The sequence below is a fragment of the Staurois parvus genome, unplaced genomic scaffold, assembly GCF_062004578.1.
Source record: "Staurois parvus isolate SC_StPar_1 unplaced genomic scaffold, SC_StPar_1.0 ptg000444l, whole genome shotgun sequence".
NCBI classification, from domain to species: Eukaryota; Metazoa; Chordata; class Amphibia; order Anura; family Ranidae; genus Staurois; species Staurois parvus.
In genome coordinates, this window is record NW_028318240.1 from 1879217 (window position 1) to 1904361 (window position 25145).

At 43.4% G+C, this 25145-nt stretch overlaps 1 protein-coding gene across 1 annotated transcript in view; it reads right to left on the bottom strand.

Annotated features, from left to right (window-relative positions):
- Positions 1 to 3120: 3120 nt before the first annotated feature.
- The window catches only part of ARRB2 (arrestin beta 2), a 117582-nt gene continuing 95557 nt past the window's right edge, over positions 3121 to 25145 (bottom strand). Inside the window, exons 8-15 of the mRNA XM_089688013.1 lie at positions 22628 to 22763; positions 20063 to 20147; positions 14407 to 14479; positions 11015 to 11152; positions 10847 to 10930; positions 10680 to 10753; positions 8750 to 8804; positions 3121 to 4526 (exon numbers count right to left, since the gene is read on the bottom strand). Of these exons, the coding sequence (XP_089544139.1) occupies positions 4430 to 4526; positions 8750 to 8804; positions 10680 to 10753; positions 10847 to 10930; positions 11015 to 11152; positions 14407 to 14479; positions 20063 to 20147; positions 22628 to 22763 (742 nt within the window). The 3' untranslated portion in view covers positions 3121 to 4429. The remainder of the gene's footprint in view (positions 4527 to 8749; positions 8805 to 10679; positions 10754 to 10846; positions 10931 to 11014; positions 11153 to 14406; positions 14480 to 20062; positions 20148 to 22627; positions 22764 to 25145) is intronic.

Sequence of the window (25145 nt, forward strand, 5' to 3'; positions counted from 1 at the left end):
ATCATGCTTCTCTGGCAGTCTGATGTACGTGTCTGGGTTTGGCGGTTGCCAGGAAAACGGAACTTGCCTGACTGAATTGTGCCAAGTATAAAGTTTGTTGGAGGGGGGATTATGGTGTGGGGTTATTTTTCATGGGTTGGGCTTGGTCCCTTATTTCCAGTGAAGGGAACTCTTAAGGCGTCAGCATACCAAGACATTTTGGACAATTTCATGCTCCCAAGTTTGTGGGAAGTTTGGGGATGGCCCCTTCCTGTTCCAACATGACTGCGCACCAGTGCACAAAGCAAGGACTATAAAGACATGGAGGAGCTAGTTTGGGGTGGAGGAACTTAACTGGCCTGCACAGAGTCCTGACCTCAACCCGATAGAACACCTTTTGGATGAATTAGAGCAGAGACTGTGAGCCAGGCCTCCTCCCCCGACATCAGTGCCTGACCTCACAAATGTGCTTCTGGAAGAATGGTCAAACCTTCCCATAGACACCCTCCTAAACCTTGTGGACAGCTGGCTTTGGACTGTGAAATTAGCGATTATACATTCTAGTAGTTCCCTTTATTTCCATTAAAGGGCCGTGATCATATACTATACATATATGTGCTATCAGCTCCTAGTTTATTGTGGGTCATTCTTGAGGTGACGGGGCTGATCCCCAACCATTATTTTGGTGGACCAAACTCATTATTACCATTACATTGCTGCTGCTGATCCCATAGAATGCTTATCCATGTGCATTATTGTCCACATCTGTGAGTGGTTTGCATCCTGTGAACCCGGGCTCTTTTTTCACTGCTTTTGACAACATTGTCAATCATTTTATTGTGCTGGGTGAAAGGGTTTGAGTGTGGATATATTTTTGATTGTTTTTTCAATAAGTTTGTATTGTTCCTTAAGTTGCGGTTGTTCTCAATTGGGACTTCTTTAGTGCAGGCTCTCTGCTTGCATTAGGCAATGTGCTCTATACTTGATTAGGTCCCAAGAACACCACAAAGCATAATTAGGGCAAGTCGGCAGGAACTTTCATTTTACCTGCAGTGGTTCCTATTATTAGTGTTTAAGGTGCCTTCATAGCAAAGGCCATCTAAATATGGGACCAAGAAGGGTCCCCTTTTGTAATTTCAAAACCCACAGTCAAAGTGCACGGCTCCCTTTCAGAAGAAAACCTGGGTTCCTAAACCTCCCAAAACCCACTTCTTCAAGTAGGTGGATGTCTAGTGGCCTCTGCAGCCATATGGACTCAGGAGATCTCTGATGTTTGGGTTCAAAACATTATGTCCGGAGGTGCCTTACCTCCTCTACACTTCATGCTGTCAAACATGCCTGCTGCTTCCAACAAAAAAGCAGCAGTTTGCTGCACTCAACCCGTTGAACCCTCTGAGTTATTGCTGGATGGGAATGTGTGGCCCATTCTGGTCCTAAAGCATTTGGAACTTTTGAACTAAAGGAACTTGTTCATATAGAAGCTGTGAAGTCAGTGCTTTCATCTCCATCAGGGAGACTTCCTGGCTTTGGTGGATACAGAGGATGCCTACCTACACATCTGCATTTTTCCACCTCTATGGTGCTATTTGCGTTTTGCAGTGGGGAAACATTTTAGCCCCTTGCCTACCGGGCACTTACACCCCCCCTCCTGCCCAGGCCAGTTTTCAGCGCTGTCACACTTTGAATGACAATTGCACAGTCATGCAACACTGTACCCATATGAAATTTTTATCATTTTTTTTTTTAGACAGATAGAGCTGCCTTTTGGTGGTCTTTAATCACCTCTGGGTTTTTTTATTTTTTGATAAACCAAAAACTGAAAATTTTCTAAACATTTTTTCTTAGTTTTTGGTCTAAAATTTTGTAAATAAGTGATTTTTCTCCTTCACTGATGTGCGCTAATGAGGCTGCAGTGATGGGCACTGATAGGCTGCACTGATCAGGAGGGACTAGTAGGTGGCACTGATGGGCATTGACAGACATCAATGATGGGCACTGAAAGGCAGCACTAATATATGGCACTGACAGACATCAATGATGGGCACTGAAAGGCAGCACTCATATATGGCACTGATGGGCATTGACAGACATCGATGATGGGCACTGAAAGGCAGCACTAATATATGGCACTGATAGGCAGCACTGACAGGTGTAACTGAAAGGCAGCTCAGATAGGCACGATATGTGGCAATGATGTGCACTGGTAGGCACTGGCAGGCGGCATTGATGGACAATGACAGCTGGCATTGATGGGCACTGACAGGTGGCACTGCTGGGGCTACACTGATCATCAGTGCCCTGATGATCAGTGTACATGTCCCCTCCAAGGAATGCTGATTACCGGCTCTCCTCTCGAGTTGTCAGCATGACAGGTCGTGAGGAGAGAAATGCCGATAACCAGCATTTCCCTATTTACATGTGATCAGCTGTGATTGGACACAGCTGATCACATGAACGAGCCGACATCTTCGGCTCTTTCCGTTGATCGCTGTGTCTGAGGGACTCTAACCACATGCACGGTTAGAGTGGGAGGACGTCATATGACGTCCTCCCAGAACAAGAGAACCACCTTGCGCCCGTCATTGCCTTATATGGTGGGCGGGAGGTGGTAAAAGTTGGTGGCGCTGCCCTTTAGCCTTGCCATGGCAGCACAAGTATTTACGAAAGTGCTGACCCTGACTGCACCTGCTGTCACAAATTTAAAGAGCATTGGCGGTCTGGGTTCCGCCTATACGGCAGCGTCATTCATTCACAGAGTTCTGTGAATGAATTAAGCACAACTACAACTACCGTCTGCCACTGCAGCACACGGCTTGTAGTTCTCAATGAACTGCGAGGGAGCTGGTGAGCGCTCCCTCTAGTTCACTGATCTGCCTGCTCTCCGGTAACTGTACGGGCAGACTGCTATACTGAGATTCTGCAGAAGTCTGACATTACTGAGTTCGGGTGCAACGCTATGCAGGCTCAAGGAAAAAATAAATAAATGCACATAATTTTTGCAGTTAAAGAAAAAAAGTGCATTTATTTATTTTTTAAAAGGTGAACTTAGCTTTTAATATGCCCTATGCTACATTTGGCCCTGTGCAGCAAAGGATCACAAAAGAGAATTCACAGAACACAAAAAGGATTACCACAAAAGACCACATTCATACACCAGATTTTATTGTTAATCCTCACATCCTAATATTTGTAGCAAAAAAAAAAAATAATAAAGATAAAAAATAAAGCGTTTTAAAACCTGTGGAGCATTTAAACAACACAGAAAGATCATTTTACATCCAAAAAGACAAAATATATTACGAATCAAGGCAAAAAAATATTTAAAAGATTAGGGGGGGGGGGGCAGGTGTGTCACCTATTTGTGCGAATAGGAGGACATGACAGTGTCCCAACTTGGAAAATTCACATATCAGAAGCAAAATGAGCTGCTTCCCCAGAGGAGCCAGTGAGAGCAGATCTAGGCTTGTCCTGCTGCGGAACAAGAGATGTTGGCAGTTCGAAGACTCCCTGAGACCACGCGTTCCCCACTGCCCCTCTATCAGCAGGAACTGAAGTGTCGCACCTTCGGGTTTAAAAAAAAAAAAAAAAATGTAAAAATTAAAAACTCCAGTAAAATCACAATGTCACGAGTATCTCATTAACTGGCCTTGAGATCCTTCCCCGAGGATTTGATCTTACACCTCTGCATCTCCTGTTTATTCACAGCGTTTATGTCCTACATAAAATTAAAAAAATTAAAAATTGCCGAGGCAGAGGGAAAGTGCAGGGTGGCAGTGCAGCATACGGTGTGCCACGATTGTACCGATCCATCTGGGGAGATATACAAAAATGGACAACCCCCCTCCCCCCCCCCAAAAAAACAAAAAACAAAAAAAGATACATGATCAGCACACAAAAAATTGTGTGTAGGTTGTGTGCGCACAGGCCACTCATGCACACAGTGGTGACAGTTACACATGTGCGTATATGCACAACTGGGTGAGTATGAATTCTGCAACCACATTAAGTGTGATTGCCAATTATTTACAAAGTCCACCCCCCCCCCCCCAATTGTACGTGTAAATTTCCTATAAGTCCTATGTACATCCCCCATTCTGCGTATGCTTGCTGTTTCCAATGTAACTATAGAGACTGGCAAGTATATGGAGATGTACAGAAATGACATCACAATACAGAGTACACCGACATATACCACAACCTCCAGTGCCTGTGCAGCAGCGTGTACACACTATTGTGCCCACCATATTATTGTGCGAGTCCCTATGTACATACACACACCCGTATATGCTGCCTGCTAATTGAATACACATTTTGTGTATGTGTGTATAGTTGTGTAAGGTGTCCGCTCAAGAAAAGAAAAAAAAAAAAAAATTAAGAGGGAATGAAATCCGTTTGTGGCAAAGGGGGCGGAGTCTCCAGTGGCAACGGGGCCCAGCCTCTAAAAGCAAGGCTAGCAGTATGCTTCATCATCGTCCTTGTCATCTTTCAACCCCTTGAGTCTTAGACGTGCGAAATCTTCAAAAACAATGTCGTCATCCTGAGGGTAACTGAACAGAAAAAAAAGAAGCATTTAAAAATGTACAAAGGTAACGGGTGCTTTGATTCGTCTTCATAATCTGTTAAACCATTAACTGTTCAAGCACAATGCAAGCATATATATATATATACAGTGGGGATCGAAAGTTTGGGCACCCCAGCTAAAAATTTGTATTAATGTGCATAAAGAAGCCAAGGAAAGATGGAAAAATCTCCAAAAGGCATCAAATTACAGATTAGACATTCTTATAATATGTCAACAAAAGTGAGATTTTATTTCCATCATTTACACTTTCAAAATAACAGAAAACAAAAAATGGCGTCTGCAAAAGTTTGGGCACCCTGCAGAGTTAATATCTTGTACTGCCCCCTTTGGCAAGTATCACAGCTTGTAAACGCTTTTTGTAGCCAGCCAAGAGTCTTTCAATTCTTGTTTGAGGTATCTTTGCCCATTCTTCCTTACAAAAGTCTTCCAGTTCTTTGAGATTTCTGGGCTGTCTGTCACGCACTGCTCTTTTAAGGTCTATCCATAGATTTTCAATTATGTTGAGGTCAGGAGATTGTGAAGGCCATGGCAAAACCTTCAGTTTACGCCTCTTGATGTAATCCCCCGTGGATTTCGAGGTGTGTTTAGGATCATTATCCATTTGTAGAAGCCATCCTCTCTTTAACTTCAGCTTTTTCACAGATGGCATCAAGTTACCATCCAAAAGTTGCTGAAATTTTATTGAATCTATTTTTCCTTCTACTCGTGAGATGTTCCCTGTGCCACTGGCTGCCACACAACCCCAAAGCGTGATTGATCCAACCCCATGCTTAACAGTTGGACAGAGGTTCTTTTCATTAAATTCTGTGCCCCTTCTTCTCCAAACGTACCTTTGCTCAGTCCGGCCAAAAAGTTCAATTTTAACCTCATCGGTCCACAGAACTTGTTTCCAAAATGCATCAGGCTTGTCTATATGTTCATTTGCAAAGTTCAAACGATGATTTTTGTGGTGAGGACGTAGAAGAGGTTTTCTTCTGATGTCTCTTCCATGAAGACCATATTTGTACAAGTATCTGTTTATAGTGGAATAGTGTACCACAACTCCAGTGTCTGCCAGATCTTTCTGGAGGGATCGTGCAGTCAAACGTGGGTTTTCAATAGTTTTTCTCACAATCCTGCGAGCTGTTCTGTCTGATATTTTTCTTGGTCTTCCAGATCTTGCTTTAACTTCCACTGTTCCCGATGACTGCCATTTCTTAATTACATTCCGAACAGAGGATATTGACATCTGAAAACGCTTTGCTATCTTCTTATAGCCTTCTCCAGCTTTGTGAGCATCAACTATTTTCAGTTTCAGTTTTCTAGACAACTGCTTAGAAGAACCCATGGTGCTGATTGTTGGGGCAAGGTCAGATGAGTCTGGGAATTTAAAACCTTTGAGATTGACATCACCTGGTCTTCCCAGACGATGATTGAGAACAATCCATGACACTGGCAGGTCTCAGCTTTGCATAGGGGGCAGTGCATGCTATAAATTCTGCAGGGTGCCCAAACTTTTGCAGACGCCATTTTTTGTTTTCTGTTATTTTGAAAGTGTAAATGATGGAAATAAAATCTAACTCTTGTTGACTCTTGTCTTTCCTTGGCTTCTTTATGCACATTAATACAAATTTTTAGCTGGGGTGCCCAAACTTTCGATCCCCACTGTATGTATGTATGTATATATGTATATATATATATATATATATATATATATATATATATATATATATCTCTTTCTACTGCACTCAGCGAGGCTGCCAAGCATACATATACACATCCCTCTTCAGGCCAACAGAAAGGGGGTGCGCTATGGCTGCTCCAATATAGGCAGGAACACGAGCAACCTCTTGCATAGCTGTAAGACTGACTCAGGGCTGAAGCTGGCCATACATGATCAAAGTTTGGCTGGTTACGCAGGAACCGGATGAATTTCGATTTTTGTATGGGCACTGTGTTTGTACAGAAGTTGATCTACTGATTGATTTCTGTAAAAGCACTGTGTCGGACGTTCCCTGCTCAATCAACGCCGCAGACTATAGAATGCAGCGCTGATCAGTGTATTCTGATGGTGGGGAAGTCTCCCTGCTGTTAGAATACAAAGCATAGCAGGAGGATTCCCCCATCCACCTTGAATGTGCGGAGAGGGGAATCAGGTCAGTTTTTCTGTTTAACCCACTGGCTGAATTTGCAAAAAAAAAAAAACCGACTAATGTATGGACTACCTTATACAGGACTTGGGTAGGAAGAGGATAGAAAAGCATGAGGTTCTAGGGCTGGAGGTGGTAAAGGAACCTACTGCATTGCAAACATGAAGAAAGAACAGGCTTAAAGCAGAACTTCACCCTATAGAGTAAACTCTGCTTTATGCCCTCCTCCAGGGAATCTTCTTCTCCCCCCCTCGGTTTTGACAGGTACCTGCTCCCACTTCTGCTGGAATCGCCACGGCAATCCGACCAGAAGTTCCCCCTGGCCCCTTGCTGCCCACGACCTCCTGAAACACATCATAGGTCCCAGAAGGCTGCAGAACCATTGACAAAGCCCTTGCACAGTGGGAAGCCACAAGGAATCACAGCCGGCTTCCCACAGTAAATATGCCAGGGACCTGAAGACCAACAAGGAACTGGCCCAGGCAAGGACGGCTCCTGTCATGGACAGGAGATTGAGGGATTCGTCTTGTTTGCACAATTCTCTTTGGGTCCTAAGACCTACTCTAAGTAGTCACAGGTTTCCACACCCTGTACGGACAATGGTCAAAAAGCCTGAAACAGCTGAATGCAGTTTGGAATAAACGGCTTTATAACCACCTGAAGACCAGGCCTTTTCTGGCACTTTTTGTTCACAAGTAAAAATCTGTATTTTTTCCTAGAAAATTACTTGGATTGCAATTCTTTTTTTTTTTTTTCTTTTTTAGAAAAAAAATACTCACTTTAATGAATTTTAATGCAACCTTCCCCCCCCCATCCACAATATATAACCCAATTTTTTGGTAAAACATAAAAGAGGATGCTACGTCTGAGTCAATAGATACCCAACATCTCACACTTTAAAATTGTGCATGCTCATAGAATGGCAACAAACTACAATACTTGTCCTTGAACAACGCTTTAAAAACTTTCACAGGTTACCCGTTTAGAGTTACAGAGGAAGTCTAGTGCAATAAATATTACTCTCGCTCTAACGTCTGTGGCGATACCTCACATTTGCCGCAAACACCGTTAAAGATGCATGAGCGACTTTCATATGCGTTCGTTTCTGCGCACGAGCGTGGAAGGATGGGGGTGCTTATTTTTTATTATTATATTTTTACACTGTCCCTTTAATTTATTTTTTTTTCTGATCATTTTTATTCATGTTACAAGGAATGTTAGCATCCCTTGTAATAGAAATAAGAAATGACAGGTCTGCTTTATGGAGAGATCTAGGGGGTCTACGGGACCCCAAATCTCTCCTCTACCTTTAAAAGCAAAAGATATAAATAAATAAAAAATGGTTTACTTCCGCCCTAGACTGGAAGCGTCGTCATGACAGCGCTCCGGTCCACCAAGATCATAGAAGAGATCAGAGACAATCTGGTCTCTGTTCACCTCTATGGCCAGCCATGTGAACAATCTGTTTCCCAGGCACGCTGGTAACCCCCCCAAGACACCGGCGAACAGCAGGGGATAATCCCTCCCGCTGCTTCTGAAAGCGATCCAGTAGCTAATTAGCCACTCAGATCACTTTCATGAAAGAGACAAATCACTTGCTTAAAAAAAACAAAAAAAAAAAAAAAAGATCAGCCATAACCCCAGTAAACCACTTACAAGCTGCAACGTATATAGACACATATTGCGGTCGGCAAGTGGATAATAGTTGGCTAGAAAACTGTACTATAAACCAGCAGCTCTGGCTTTGTCCACTGTCCTGAAAAAAGCAATAAACACACCCCTTGTTTTTTTGGGGGGTATGTGATGGGATGAGCAATGGGATTACCTTCTATTTTAAGAAGGCTTTACTGTGCTACACACTAATTTGGGTTGGGAGACTCTTTCTTTAATCCCTTCTCCCTGTAATCTCTATGGTTGTACCATCACTTTAGCCAAGCATTGCTGAGAGATGGATAATTTTGAAAAAAGCCACTCTCTGGTCTTGAAGGACCAATGAAATCTTTCCAGCCTGTGAAACCTGTGACCACTGAAAACATAAACCAATAAAGTGTGAACTTACTTTGTTTCAAATTCTATGAGATTTGTGTCAACAGGCACATCTGACTGAGGGAACTCTGGAAAGCAAAAAGAGATCCAGCATGTAAGAAGCAGATAGGGATTGTTCATACAAACTAAATGTGTAACTAAACCCAAGAACACAAATGCACTGCTCAAAAAAATTAAAGGAACACTTTTTAATCAGAGTATAACATCAAGTTAATGAAACTCCTGGAATATTGATCTGGTCAGGTAAGTAGCAGAGGGGGTTGTTAATCAGTTTCACTGCTTTGGTGATAATGAAATTAGCAACAGGTGCACTAGATTGGCAACAATGAGACAACCTCCAAAACAGGAATGGTTTTACAGGTGGAGGCCACTGACATTTTTTTCCCCTTCTCATCTTTTCTGACTGTTTTTTACTAGTTTTGCATTTGGCTAGGGTCAGTGTCACTACTGGTAGCATGAGGCAATACCTGGACCCTGCAGAGGTTGCACAGGCAGTCCAACTCCTCCAGGATGGCACATCAATACGTGCCATTGCCAGAAGGTTTGCTGTGTCTCCCAGCACAGTCTCAAGAGCAAGGAGGAGATTCCAGGAGACAGGCAGTTACTCTAGGAGTGCTGGACAGGGCCGCAGAAGCATCAGCAAGCCACTGTGAATGTCTCTGACCAAACAATCAGAAACAGACTTCATGAGGGTGGCCTGAGGGCCCGACATCCTCTAGTGGGCCCTGTGCTCACTGCCCAGCACCACAGAGCTCGACTGGCATTTGCCATTGAACACCAGAATTGGCAGGTCCACCACTGGCGCCCTGTACTTTTCACAGATGAGAGCAGGTTCACTCTGAGCACATGTGACAGACGTGAAAGGGGCTGGAGAAGCCATGGAGAACATTATACTGCCTGTAACATCGTTCAGCATGACCGTTTTGGTGGTGGGTCAGTGATGATCTGTGGTGGCATATCCAAGGAGGGAAGCACAGACATCTACAGGCTAGACAAAGCCACCCTGACTGCCATTAGTTATCGGGATGAAATCCTTGGATCCATAGACAGATAGTGGAAGGTTTTTTACCTTAATGCATTAAGGCAAAATCCAAAAAAAAACCCTTCTGCTTTTAGAACCACTATGTCCAATAGACTCCACCTCCTTGACTTAACGCTTATTTACATCTGACAGTTTATGGAGCTCCAGAACGATAGGGGCTCAGAGGAGAGATGCTGTCTTTTCATACAGAGAAGCTCTGCCTGCCCCTCTCTGCCCAATCACAGGAGCCTTTGTATTTTACGAATGTGTTCCTATAATATAATGTGCTCTATGATTGGGCAGGAACAGAGGGAAGGGGCAGGCACAGCAGCAGCATGCGACTCTGCAGCTGGAGGAGCTGAGACCAGAAGGCCTAGTGTCGGAGCTCTGGATACATAGCTATCGATAGCTGTTCTCCCAAAGCTCCACTGTCAGATGTAAATTAGAGAGATAAATCCATGAAGTGGTAGCAGCTCATTTAACTTAACACATCAAATTCTTGTACATTTTATACATCTGCTGAATTCTAGGAGCTCTGCTTTACAAGGAACATATAGTAGTACGGGTCAAATTCTATTGTAACTCTTTTAGCGTTTAAAAGAATTAGCCAGGTGTAATCCAATCTACAGAGACAGGGTTTGTTATTCTTGATTTATGGCAGCCCTGATCTGAACGTTTCTGAATATGATTTCATGAACACAGAAGTTACAATCTGTGTTATCATGTATAGAGATCACGATGAAAGGAGGCAATCATTTTGCCCATTGAGGCGAACCCCCCCAACGAATCGCCAGCCCACCGCCACTCCTTCTGTTGCAGCTGGCATCACAGTACCCAGTATCAACCGGTGTCAGAACCTAGAGGGAGGGTATACAGATTTTTATTTTTAGGGTCAGTAATTACATTCCCTTAACCCACTTACCGGATATAGGTCTTGGCGCTGGCTCTGGGGGTTTTGGATGCATGAGGACGAAAGGAAGCTCCACCGCCACATCCCTGGAGAGGCAGAATGTCAGAATCTGTAATGGCACGGCCTATACCAACACACTACTACTACTACTACTACTGTTTACCATGAGTCCTACTTACCCTCCACGGGACACCACCAGTTTAACTTTTACTCTGTAGGAGACGAGAATTCCCAGCACTTCTTTACTGGATCCCTCCTTCACACTATAACACATGAGCAGAAACCGAGGTTAAACCATAGGAGATGTATCAACAAGCGTATCCTAATCTAAATAATACCACACGTACATGGTGCTTGATGCTAGGTTGGTGTCCTCATGCTTCAGTTTTCCATCCAAGGCCAGACCCCGCTTCTCCCGGTTATTAGACAGAAGTGGAGTCAGAGTGTAAACTTTACAGAATGTAGAGCTGGCCGCCACCTGGTCACTGGAGGCATATATAAAAAAAAAAAAAAAAAAAAAGAAGTGATTAGGAGAGTGCAAAAGAGCCAGCAGGAAAGGAGTAGGAAGAGATAAATGGGGAAGAAAACAAAATGAAAAAAAAAAGCATATAGAGTGACAGTGAGAAGAAGGAGGGGGACAGTGCTGCAGAGGACAGAGTAAAAAGAAAAAAAAAAGGGGGACATGAAAAATTGTGAATCCCCTACATAGACTCATCCTCTATTACCGTTTATAGAATTCTTTAACCTGCCTCCTATTACATTTGTATTATCCTTTACCACTAATATTGTCCTAGGACTTACTCCATCCAACCCATAACTACTCTACTTGCAATCAGACAGAAAGAAAGAAAACAGAAAGAGAAAGGAGGGAGACAAAAAAAAAAAAAAAGAGATAGATACGGCAGAGGGGGACAGAGGAAGAGAAAGTATGGAGACTGAGAGATAGAAAAGGACAGCCAATTCATGAACAGTGGTGAGACTATAGTGTGGGATGATATACTTGGTCTGTCATATCATTATATTGTACTGTAAGCTTAGTGAAACTGTGCAATTTTATATACTAAACGCTACATTGGTATGCTACCTTACCGATTTATATATTAAATGCTACATTGGTATGCTACCTTTACAGATTTTATATATTAATTGCTACATTGGTATGCTACCTTACCGATTTTATATATTAATTGCTACATTGGTATGCTACCTTACCGATTTTATATATTAAATGCTACATTGGTATGCTACCTTACCGATTTATATATTGGTATATTTTAGGACTGTCTAAGGCAGGGTTGCTCAACCTGTGACCCTCAACCTCAAACTGCAGAAGTGCGGGTTTAGTGCGCATTCTGAAAGTGCACCGAACCTACAGGATATAATAGAAGTCTATGGCAAAGCATAGCTAACCAGCAGGAAAGCCACAGGTGCACTGCGCAGCCGGTACATCGCAGCACAGTAGGTGTGTAAGCAGCCTTATAGGAGGCTCAGGATAGTATGGGGTCATTTACATTCGCGGTTTTGAGGGGGGGGGGGCATAAAACCCCATAGCTGAGGCGCGTTTTTACCACAGCCCCCAACCACTGGTGTAGTGTCAGGAGTCGCAATGATGGCCCCGCCTCATGCTCCAAGAAGCTTTTGTGGCCACCCTGTCACATTCTGTTTTACACTTGGACAGGAGGGATGGCATATATAGGAGCCGATCCTCTCCATTTTCCTCCTGCGACCGCTGAAAGCCAGCTCCTCCTTTCTCTCCCAGTATCATTAAGAAGGTGCGGGAGGAAAATGTTCATTATGCTATTCAAAATAAAAAATTCAAAATTTGGTACCATTTCCTTGTGGCCCACGACTGGTCACCAAATCACTTAAGTGACCCTCAATCTGCAAAAGGTTGAGCACCCCTGGTCTAAGGGTTCTGGCTTTAGCACTGCTGCTACTCCTCTCTTATGCATACTGAATATAAGTAGGGTATGAAAAACGTCTACTACATCCAGTGATAAAAGTTTACTTGCCTACTACTCCTATATCAGGATCATAAAGGAGAATACAAAGGCAAAGTGGACAGGCAGAATGCAGACTATCGAGAGGTGACAATTGTTCGGGGTTGGGGCGGGAGGAGGGACAGAATTTAACAAAGAGCGGTGCAAGCATAAAGCCTGCGCCACTTTACTAAAAGGAGAAAACAGAGGAGCAGATCCTGCTTTTTATTAAGAAAGGGACAACATGCCCCTTTGTTCATCTGGAACAACCAGCTTCGTTTTCTAGGCCATATCTTGACTTGTCTCCAGACACAGCATAGAAAGCCCAGGTAGAGCTGCTTACTGCAACTCCATCTGCCCAGAATCTCAGCCCCCTCCCTCCCCAGCTGAAAAGGAGGAGGAGAAAAGCTGTTGACTGCATTTTCCTGGGCTAACATCCAGGGGTTACCTGGCAGAGAAAGCTTGCATGCCTCTCTCTGTCCGCCCAGTGAACACACTACATGGCAGAGCTAACATATAGGCAGGAAAAGCTCCCATCTCTGCCTATATGCAGGTTCTGCCATGGCCTAAGCCAAAGTCCAAAGTCAAAGCCAAAGTCCTAGGTGTCACTCTAGACTCAAACCTGCCCTTCCTACCTCATGTCCAATCGCTGGCAAATTCATGCAGGCTCCACCTCCGCAACATCTCCAAAATACATTCGTTCCTAACCCCAGACACTACTAAACAACTCGTTCACTCCCTTATTATCTCACGTCTGGACTACTGCAACTCCCTCCGGCCTACCTCATCACAGACTATCCCTGCTTCAGTCTATCCTGAACTCAGCGGCCAGACTCATCCACCTCACCAACCGCTCTTCTGCCACCCCCCTCTGTCATTCCCTCCATTGGCTTCCAAATGTCCAACGCATAAAATTCAAACTTCTAACACTGACATACAAAGCCATTAATAACGCTGCCTCAAACAACCTCACCGACCTGATATCCAAATACCACCCATCCCGTACGCTTCGCTCCTCACAAGACCTCCTATTTTCTAGCTTCCTGGTCTCCTCCTCCCATGCCCGACTACAGGACTTTTCCAGGACTTCCCCCATCCTCTGGAACTCACTACCCCAATCCATCAGACTGTCACCTACTCTCCTCATCTTTAGGCACATCCTGAAAACCCATCTCTTCAGGGAAGCCTACCCTCACCTAACAGCCGATCTCCTCCACTCCTCCTACCACTCCACCCCCCCACAGCCACTCCTCCTGTACCACTATCCCCTCCCTCCTAGATTGTAAGCTCGAAAGAGCAGGGCCCTTGAACCCCTCATGTATTGTATTGTCTCGATGTACTGTCTCCTACTATAATGTACAGCGCTGAGCAAACTTTTTGGCGCTATATAAACACTGTATAATAATAATAATAATGTAATGTATCCACTGCATAGGCAGACAGGATGTGAGTGGTCTCAGTTCATATCAGAGACACCATGTCCAATCTGGTGGGGTTCTGAGTAAATTCTCTATACTGAAAACTGCGGTGATACCCTTGTTAATTAGGCTGGAACCCATGCCTATTTCTACTGCACTCAAATAGAAACAGGCATGGCTGGCACTTCTAGGCCTGAAACAGCTCTATCTGCCATGTTAATACGGCACCTGCCACCCGCGCTAGTTCCCTGCACCATTAGAACGGTGAAGGAAGCTTTATAAATTCCCCCCAATGTGTGTGCAGAGAATCGAGGTGATACGAGTAGGAGATGCAGGACTCACTCTTGTTCAATATGAGCGACTGGACACTTGTACTGTGCTGTGCTGAACAGGCAGATGTCTGCGTACTGCCGGACTGCAGGGAAGAAAAACACACAGAGTTAGGACTGAGCACACGCATTTTTATGTTGCAGGACCTCATATTCCTACCACTATGGTAGTCTTTTAGACATTTCACACATTCCAAAAATAACCTATTAGTCAGAAAACTACAAGCACTTCCTTTTTCATTTCAACACTTTGATACGTCACATATCATAGATAATCCCCTTCTTGGCAAATACCAGGACATCTAAGGACTTGAAAGGGGCAATATATTTGTTGTTTTTGTTTCTCGTGTTTAGGTACACTTTAACCCCTTGCCTACAGGGCACTTATATCCCCTTCCTGCCGAGGCCAATTTTCAGCTTTCAGCGCTGTCGCACTTTGAATGACAATTGCACGGTCATGCAACACTATACCCATATGAGATTTTTATCATTTTTTTGAGACAGATAGAGCTTTCTTTTGGTGGTATTTATTCACCTCTGAGTTTTTTATTTTTTGCTAAACAAACCAAAAACAACTGAAAATTAGTTTTAGAGTTTTAAAATTTTGTAAATAAGTGATTTTTCTCAATCACTGATGTGCGCTAATGAGGCTGCCGTGATGGGCACCGATAGGCTGCACGGATGAGGAGGCACTGGTAGGTGGCACTGATGGGCATTGACAGGCATCACTGATGGGCACTGAAAGGCAGCACTCATATATGGCACTGTTAGGCGGCACTGATGAGCACTGATAGGCAGCACTGATAGGTGACACTAACTGGCATTGATAGGTGGCACTGAAAGGCAGCTCAGATGGGCACTGATATATGGCATTGATGTGCACTGGTAGGCACTGATGGACACTGACAGGTGGCACTGATGGGCGCTGGCACGAGGCACTGACATCAGGCACTGATGGACACTGACAGGTGGCATTGCTGGGGCTACATTGATCATCAGGGCATACTGATCATCAGTGCCCTGATGATCAGTGTACATGTCCCCTCTGAGGAATACCGATTACCGGCTCTCCTCTGTCAGTGTGACAGCTCGTGAGGAGAGAAATTCCGATAACCGGCATTTCCCTATTTACATGCGATCAGCTGTGATTGGACACAGCTGATCACATGACCGAGCCGACATCTTCGGCTCTTTCCGTTGATCGGTGATCTGCTGTGTCCGAGGGACACAGTGCTCCCGGAGCCGCGCGCGCGGTTAGAGTGGGAGGACGTCATATGACGTCCTCCCAGAAGGAGAGAACCGCCTTGCGCCCGTCATTACCTTATATGGCGGACGGGAGGCGGGTAAAGTAGTTGAAAGTGCTGAAGGTTATTTTTTTTTTTTACCTTGATGTATTCTATGCATTAAGGTAGAAAAACCTTCATTATGCAGCTTTCCCCTCAGCCCCCCCAATACTTATCTGACCCGATCCAACATCCCAGCTGTCCCGACTCTCTGGCTCAGACACCGCAGCAATTGGAGCCATTGGCTCCAGCTGCTGCCAATCACAACCAGTGGGGAGGGACCGAGGGAAAGGGCAAAGCCCCGCTGTCTGTGTCTATGCGAGTCCCCCTCCAGCAAGTGGCTAAAAGGGGGAGGAGCCAGGAGCGCTGGTGGGGGACCAGAGAAGACAAGGATCAGGGCTGCTCTGTGCAAAACCATTAGAGCAGGAAAATATGCCATGATTGTAATAAAAAAAAGCAACTGAGCTTTCATTATCACTTTAATGGGTGGGTAAAGCTAAAGTATATCACCAAACATGTCACGCTTTAAAATTGCGCATGCCCATGCAACAGCAACAAACTATGTAAATTTTACTACTCATATGCGATGATTTAAAAGCCTTCACAGATTACCACTTTAGATTTACAGAGGAGTTCTGGTGTTAGAATTACTGCCCATGATCTGACGTTTGCGGCAATACCCCAGATGTGTGGGACGATCACTGTTTGAGTGTGTGCAGGACTGATACACGCATTTGCTTTTGCACACAAGCAAGGGGGGCAGGGGCACTTCATTTTTTGTTTTTTTTTTTACACTGTTACCTTAATTTTTTTTCTCTGTGATCACTTTTACTGCTATAGACACGTGACCGGTACAAAGTACTCTTTATGGAGGGGATCCGGGGTATATAAGACCCCAAATCCCTCCTCTGAACTTGAAAGCACCAAGATTGGTGTTTTTGAATGCTTTCAGATTAGAAAAAATAAATAAATAAATAAAAAAGGTCGATAGTTTCAGAGTAAACAAGAAGGGATGTCAGGTCGTCGCTTCCGGTTTACTATAAGGGAGAGCTGATCAAAGCCGATTCTGGATTTGTTCAGCTGTCCGGCCAGCCAACAGATGTGCCGGCTGGTCGCTTGGGACTCCCGGTGGGACGGTGGGCTAGTTAGCCGCTCCAACTACTTCTACAAGAGAGCCGACTGCCGGCTTTAACCACTTCCCGTCCGGCCGTTGTATATAAATGGCCTGACGGTGGCAGTGAAGGGTCGGGTGGCCGCACCCCGGACACAGTGGAACACCGATCGTCGGACGGGACCTCTGTGTGAGGTCCCGATCATGTGATCACTGACTGACCAATCAGTGATCACATGCAGAGTAGTAAGCAAGATGTCACTTCTGACATCATTGCTTACTACGTGTGAAATCTGTGAATGATCACAGAGGTCACGTGGTACAAGGCTATTCAGAACAGCCTTGTACCATGTGACAAGCTGTGACCAATCACAGCCAACACAGTATTTCTCAATGGATGCAAGAATGCAGCTAGAGGGAAGGAGAAATGATTGCTTTTACAGCCTTTATGGGTGTAAAAGCAATCAGTGTAAAAAAAAAAAAAAAAAAAAAAAAAAAAATCTTCATCACTCCCACCATGTACTGCTAGGGTGACAGTCTGTAAAAAAAAAAAATAATAAATAAAAAAAAAAAAAAAAAAAGGTTTAAAAATTATAATGTTTGGTTACAAACTAATTTGGGTTATTTTTTTTTTGTTTACTAAAAAGATAACGGAATACATTTTGGCCAAGATTTATGATGAAATACTATTTATTTCCAAAATTTTAAAGGAAAAACAAATTTTTTCAAAATGTTTGGACTTTTTCATTTACATAGCAAAAAAATAAAAATCCCAGTGGTGAATAAAGAACACCAAAATAAAGTTTTATCGGTCTCAGAAAATGCTAAAAAATTCATATGGGTACAGTGTTGCATGACCGCGCAATTGTCATTCAAAGTGTGATAGCGCTGAAAGCTGAAAATTGGCCTGGACAGGAAGGGGGTGAAAGTGTCCGGACTGGAAGTGGTTAAAAACACTGGAGCAGGCATCACTCCGATATAACCACCAACAGTCCAGCGATGTACGGGTATGCCGCTGGTCCGGAAGTAGAAATCAGGGAATCTAAAACAGGAGTTAAGTTCACTTAGGCACTTTCTGAAAGCACAGCAAAGATGCAGCATGCAGGACTTTTGGTGCGCTTTCATAAAATGTGGAAAAAACACACTTGGAAAAATGCATGTAAACCTTACATACACGGGTGCTGCGGCCAAAATCCAGTGTGAACCTAGACTTAGGCTAGCCATACATTATACAATTATCTGGAGATTTTCTGCCCAATTTCCTTTAGATTTACCTTCAACTGTGTAGTGCAAGGGCCTGTCTAATTGGATACAACTGAAAGTGTTGTTTAGGTTTGTCCTCCTATTACATGGTTTTTGGTAAATCTAAACCAAAAATCTCCAGATAATTGTATAATGTATGGCCAGCCTTAGGCTAGCCATACATCTATTTTTTTTCCTGTTCAGCAGGGAAATTCCCCCACCCCTTACCATCACAGGGACATTGCATGCTGAATGTTGCACCTGTACCTGTCAAAGCATGCTGAATGTTGCACCTGTACCTGTCAGAACACACTGATTGGCGGCTGCAGCCACTGATTCTCAAAAAAAAAATTTCCGACATGTCCCTTCAACAGAGGTTGATTAAATAATCGACTTCTATTAACCAATTCAATACCGGGCAATTTTACACCTTCCTGCCCAGGCCAGTTTTCAGGTTTCAGCGCTCTCACACTTTGAATGACAATTGCACGGTCATACAACATTGTACCCAAACTAAAATTTTATCATTTTCTTCACACAACTAGAGCTTTCTTTTGGTGGTATTTAATCACCGCTGGGGTTTTTATTTTTTGCTAAATTAACAAAAAAGACCAAAAATTTTGAAAAAAAAAAACCCACGTTTTTCTTTGTTTCTGTTATAAAAGTTTGCAAATAAATAATTGTTCTTCATAAATTTAGGCCGAGATGTATTCTGCTACATGTCTTTGGTGAAAATAACCCAAATTAGGATGTATTATTTAGTTTGTAGGAAAGTTATAGAGTTCACAAACTATGGTATAGATCTGAATATTGATCAATCCTGAAGTACTGACAGCCAATCTAATTTCTTGAGGTCCAAGAATGTCAGAGCAGTACAGATATCCCCCAAATGACCCCTTTTTGCAGAGTAGACAGTCCGACGTACTTCATAGGAGGCGTGGCGAGTTTTTTGAAGTCGTATTTTTTTTGTCATAATTTTTAGGAAAATAAAAAATAAAAAAAATAATTTTCACTATTTGTTTTTTACATACTGTCACCAGTGCAGTACAGCGTCATCATATAACTGGCATGGCGGTGATCAGGGACACTGACTGGTGACAGTGTGAAAAAAAAATATATATTTTTTTTTTATTTTAAATTTTTTATTAAATTTGTTTTCTTTTTTTTAAGATTTTTTTTTTCATATTTCACTATGTCCAAAGTAGTACAATGTTACCATAGTAACATTGTACTACTTTGGGGAAGTGATCGGTATTTTATTTTATTTATTTTTTTTTATTTTTTTTTTTTTACACAATTTGCTTATAGCAAAGAATTACTTTGCTATAAGCAAGCATTTACCTGAATGACATCGATTCATTCAGGGTTTTTTTTCTTTTTTTTGTGCTTAGCTGTGATTTGGCCACAGCTAATCACATGACATGTGTATGTGACCTGCTGTGACCATTCACAGCTAGGCCGTAGTATACAATGGATGGCATGAATGAAGCCATCCATTGTATACAACTGTCATGTGACCTGCTGTGATTGGTCACAGCAGGTCACATGGTACCGGCAACGGGGGCCGGTACTCAGATCGGTCATCGGCCGTGTCCGAGGTACACGGCCGGTGACAGATCGCACCGCTGCACGGCTCTGCAAGCGCACGAACTGCGCATGTGCGGGAGGACGCCATATGGCGGCCTCTTGGAAAGTTAATGCACTTTTGCGGATGCCATTTGGCCATAGGCCGGGCGTCAAATGGTTAAGTTTGGGAGGCCACACACTGATCGAAGTTTGGGTGGTCCCTGCTGAACAGGTAGAATTTCGTTCAGTGTATGACCAGCTTTTCGGATTAGGCTGACCATAAACGGCTCTTGAATGCGAGCACTGCTTCCGATTGTCGGACCGTGTCTCCTGTACCAGATATCCATAACATGGGCATTAGAGCGGTCACAAAATTGAAGCCTAGCAATTCATTATAAATCAATAATAACTTTGGAAGAATTCGCTCACAAATTACTGGGACAAAGGCAAACTTATACATCACATACCGGACACTTTCACCCTCTTGACTGTTTTGCTGGAGTTGTTGGTCACGTGGACATTTACATTGATGGCTTCCCCATGGTAATACAGCTGAAAGGAGACAAAGCAAGACATGCAGAGATTGTTAAAGAGTAAATGTTACACTAAAAGCACGATTTGATGATAAAAACTAATAACTGTTCACAGAAGTTCGTAGTTCTGAGTCCATCGAAATAAAGCCAAAAAAAAAAAAATCATAAAAAGGCAAAAGAAAAGGAGAGTAAAACTAAGCTAAAAGGGTAACCACTTTTGTGGGGGAAAAAACAGCAAATTAATATAGTATACACCAATGCGACAAATCATATTGTAATTGAATGTTATCAAAAATGACCTCTCCTTTTTAATTTGCAGAACTGTCATTTTCTGTAAAATGCAGTTTAATATGGCTATGGGGAGGCATTCTGTACACAGATGGTGTACAGAACACACCCCAGAAATGTAAATTCTTACTGGTCTGATTGGCTCACTGATTTTCCCAGAAGTCTGTACTAAAATACAGATTTTTGGCATCCCCTAAAAACAAAAATGTCATTTTTGGTGAGAGCGAAAACATGTGTAAAAAGGGACGCAGACCCTGCCACTTTCCTCAGAGCCCTACAGGCGCAGCAGCCGATTGCGAATGAAACCACCTATACAGATTCACTCTACACATGGACACAGACCCGAAAAACAGCTCTTTCTTCTGAACAAAAGGTAGGAATCAGAAATAACATTTATTAAAATCCCTGCAATGTACTTTGATGACCTAGGAGAGGAATTTAGTTTTTTTTTAGTTTTTTGTGGAGTTACTCTTTAAGTTCTGTTGCTATATATAAGGGGGTATTCCTAGAAACCCTTAATGTTAGGTTCACCTTTTGGAACATGTTACACCCATATTTAGGGTGCAACATGCAGCATGTTCCTATGCACCCTATTTCCTAAAGGAAAACGTAGTCCCAGGGGTGGACTGACCATTTGGAAACTCGGGCAGTGCCCGAGGGCCCGGGGTCAGTAGGGGGCCCCATGAGATGCTCCTGGTACCTTTTTCATAGGCTTTTTTGAGTTTGGGCAAGGACACAGGGGCCCCATGATCCCCTATTGCCCGGGGGCCCCATGAGTTGTCAGTCCGCCCCTGCGTAGTCCTTACAATGCACTTGCTCATTTCTATCTATCAGCTCCCTGCAATTTTTACACTTCTGCTTTGGGTCCCTTAATTTAGCAATAAATGATCATTACTTACGATCACAAAGTGATACATATATCCTTTTTTTAAATGACAACCAAGACTTTATTCTATTTTGATCAGTGTTAATATTAAAAAAAAAAAAAAAACTTGTCAGGTTGATTTAAAGAACAACTCCGGGATAAGCAAAATAATCATCTATTAGTACACTCCATACACAAAAAAACTAAACGGTTAATAACATTTTTTAAATCTTTACCATTTGGGAGAAAAGTCTAATTGCGTTTTCATGACCTCGTCTCGTAATTCAAAAGATAAAAGTATCTGTTCTGCCAAGCAGGAGGTGTAACAGCCGGGATTACATAATTTCCTCTCCTCTCTCTGCAGTAAAAGGAAACTACAGTTCCCATCACCCACAGGGAATTGTAGTGAAAGTGGATGGGTACACTAGGCCTGTAGAGTGTCTTGAAAAAGTATTCATACCCCTTGAAATTTTCCACATTTTGTCATGTTACAACCAAAAATGTAAATGTATTTTATGTGATAAATCAACACAAAGTGGCATAAAAGGAAGGAAAACGGTTTTCAAAATATTTTACAAATAATATCTGGAAAATGTAGCATGCATTTGTATTCAGACCCCTTTACTCCGATACCCCAACTAAAATCTAGTGGAACCAATTGCCTTCAGAAGTCACCTAATTATTAAATACCACCTGTGTGTAATTTAATCTCAGTATAAATCCAGCTGTTCTGTGAAGCCCTCAGAGCTTTATTAGTGAACAAACAGCATCATGAAGGCCAAGAAACACACCAGACAGGTCAGGGATAAAGTTGTGGAGAAGTTTAAAGCAGGGTTAAGTTATAAGAAAATATCCCAAGTTTGAACATCTCACGGAGCACTGTTCAATCCATCACCTGAAAATGGAAAGAGTATGGCACAACTGCAAACCTACCAAGACATGGTCGCCCACCTAAACTGACAGGCCGGGCAAGCAGAGCATTAATCAGAGAAGCAGCCAAGAGGCCCATGGTTTTTTTTACGGGCAAATTTTTGGCCGATAAACGAAAAATCGGTCGATGCTGCCACCAATGTCCTCGAAAAACGGCCGTTTTTCATGGATTTTCCAGTGTGACCGATGAAAATAAAGGTGAAGATCCACAAAAACTGGCCGACGGGCTGGCCCCACTAACGGTATGAATATCGGCCAATTTTTTGTGCGGACGAAAATTCGACCGATAAACGACCCGTCTATGGCCTGCATTAGTAAATAACCCCAGTATGTGATGTAACTTGCCAACAGTCATGCAAATGTGAAAACGATGTTTTGCATGGTGCTGACCTTTAGAACAAATACCAGTACTGTACCTCTTTGTCTAGAGAGGCCTCTAGATGTAATGATCGGTCTGACATCAAAAAGTTTCTTGTGGTCTCTGCTACTGGCTGAGGCCCGGCCTTCTCTGGGGCGAACTGTACCTTCCTGATGACCAGACGCACAGAATTTCTGCAATGACAAAAGTCTCCAGATTAGACAGGTAAAATTATGTACTATTATGGTGACGTTTATATTAGGCTATCCACCAGTTTTCACAAAATATTCTGTATCCTAATTGAGGTTATTTTTAGATGAAACGTGCAATAAAAGTAATGTGTGGGTTGAACAGACAGGTTGGTGACCCGACTTCTCTCTGCTACAGATGAACAACACAGCTTGGCCACCAAACTGTCCCTACAAACAAGGCTTGGCCACCAAACTGTCCCTACAAACACGGCTTGGCCACCAAACCGTCCCTACAAACACGGCTTGGCCACCAAACCGTCCCTACAAACACGGCTTGGGCCACCAAACCGTCCCTACAAACACGGCTTGGCCACCAAACCGTCCCTACAAACACGGCTTGGCCACCAAACCGTCCCTACAAACACGGCTTGGGCCACCAAACCGTCCCTACAAAACACGGCTTGGGCCACCAAACCGTCCCTACAAACACGGCTTGGGCCACCAAACTGTCCTTAGCCTGAGACTGTAAAGGAGCAGCAGACTGATGAACGGACCACCCTGAAAGTGAGACGATCGTAAACAGATGCTGTCATGGGAAGCCAATCTGCTCCAACTGTTTGACTTGGTACAAGTACTCCGTGTACAAAAAAAGGCCACCCCCAAACTGGGTTCACAAAGTTGCAAGTGCACTGTCACAGATCCAAACCCGCACGCCCACAGTGACTAGCTAACCGAGGTGTGCACGTCCAGCCGTGACTTGGGGTAAAGAGGGACTTACTTTGAACATATAAGACTGGCCGTGATACACTTTCACAGCTCGCACTGCCTCTGGCCACCACTAGAGGGAGGCTCCACTCCAAAAGTTGGCTGACCACACACAGGCAGATACGAATCTTACATACAATCTGGTGCACTCTAAGGGTTGGGAAGCAGTCTAGCAATTGGCACACCCTTCTAGGGTTCCTCCAGCTACCCTGCAAGCTAGAACTCCGGTGTTAATCACTCTCCCACTGTCAACACACCAGACACACAACAAATGGTAGCTTGCCACCACCCAACAGTTTGTCCACAGACTGGTCTGCTGGGCCACCACACACACACAGATCTCCGTCCAGCAGATCTGCTACTTTACAATCTGCATGCAATCTGCCAACACACAGTACAATTGCATACAGATTGGCAATGAACTTAGACCGAGCATATAAAGACACTGCAATACAATACAATCTCTCTGGAGATATGAGCCCGAGCTGAAGTACCCAGAAGTCACTTATTCATTTTATGATTTAATATCCCAGTGTGCATTGCATAAATATGTACAAAGAAAAAAAAGTTACAGAAAATACAAAAAGACACACAATTGGCCATTCACTAGAAAAGGAATAAAAACAGAAATAAAAAAAAAAACTTTTACCAAGATTTATCCTGCAACTGGACCAAGGCAGAGAAAGTCCACGATTCGCCAGTCTAATAGAACCAGCTCCGTACGAATCACCCCACCCATATTTCAGGGTCCCCAATTTATTGAAATATGGATGTGGGCTGGACTTTAGCCCTTGGCCAATCAACCCTGGGGGGTGTACCTGTACCAGCCCACAGGACGTTCTGGGTTCTGAAGTGCCTTAAGTCAGTTGGACCAGGAACGGTTTGAATCGCCAAGTCAGGGATAGAATTTCTGACGTCAGTGCATCAGTCCGATCGTGAGAGTACCAATTACTGTTCAGCTGTCGCAATCAGGTGCCATATAAGCATTTTCTGCGTTTCTCTGGGATTCTACAGAGGCGACAAATACACTTTTACATGTAGATGGAGCCTACAGTGTGTCCAATCAGAAGGAAGTATTTTCATCTCTCTGCAATAATATTTTAGCTTTTATGAGAGATGAAACAGATTCCTCTGATCTGTGGATATAAATCAGAGTTGGCAAACAATCTGGAGCCCCCTCCTTGTCCCCTGTGCCTTCCCGAAGGCAGACAGGCTAGAGCTCTTTTAGATTTCAAGGAAGTGGCAAGCTCTGGCTACATAGGTGACAATGTTTTATTGGCACCTTGGTGTCACCTCCAGCCTAGAAGCTGCTCTGTCCTTTCAGATGCTAATTGGTGAACATATGTCTCTGAATGAATACTTATCTGTAATAACATGCAATGAGACGAGATCTACAATTACATATATTTCTACTGATCACATCACATCTCAACTACCCGAATCTTACATTTATGTCACAACAAAGTTGCAAGTGCACAATTGTATGCTGTAGTATTACAGTTACTGTAAAATGTTAGAGCAAGGGATAAGGAAAGCATTACAGCTTATATCTCCACCCTGGAATGAACACGCATTTAACCCTAACATTGCAGGGGGGTCCCAAAGCAAAAGGGTAAAGTG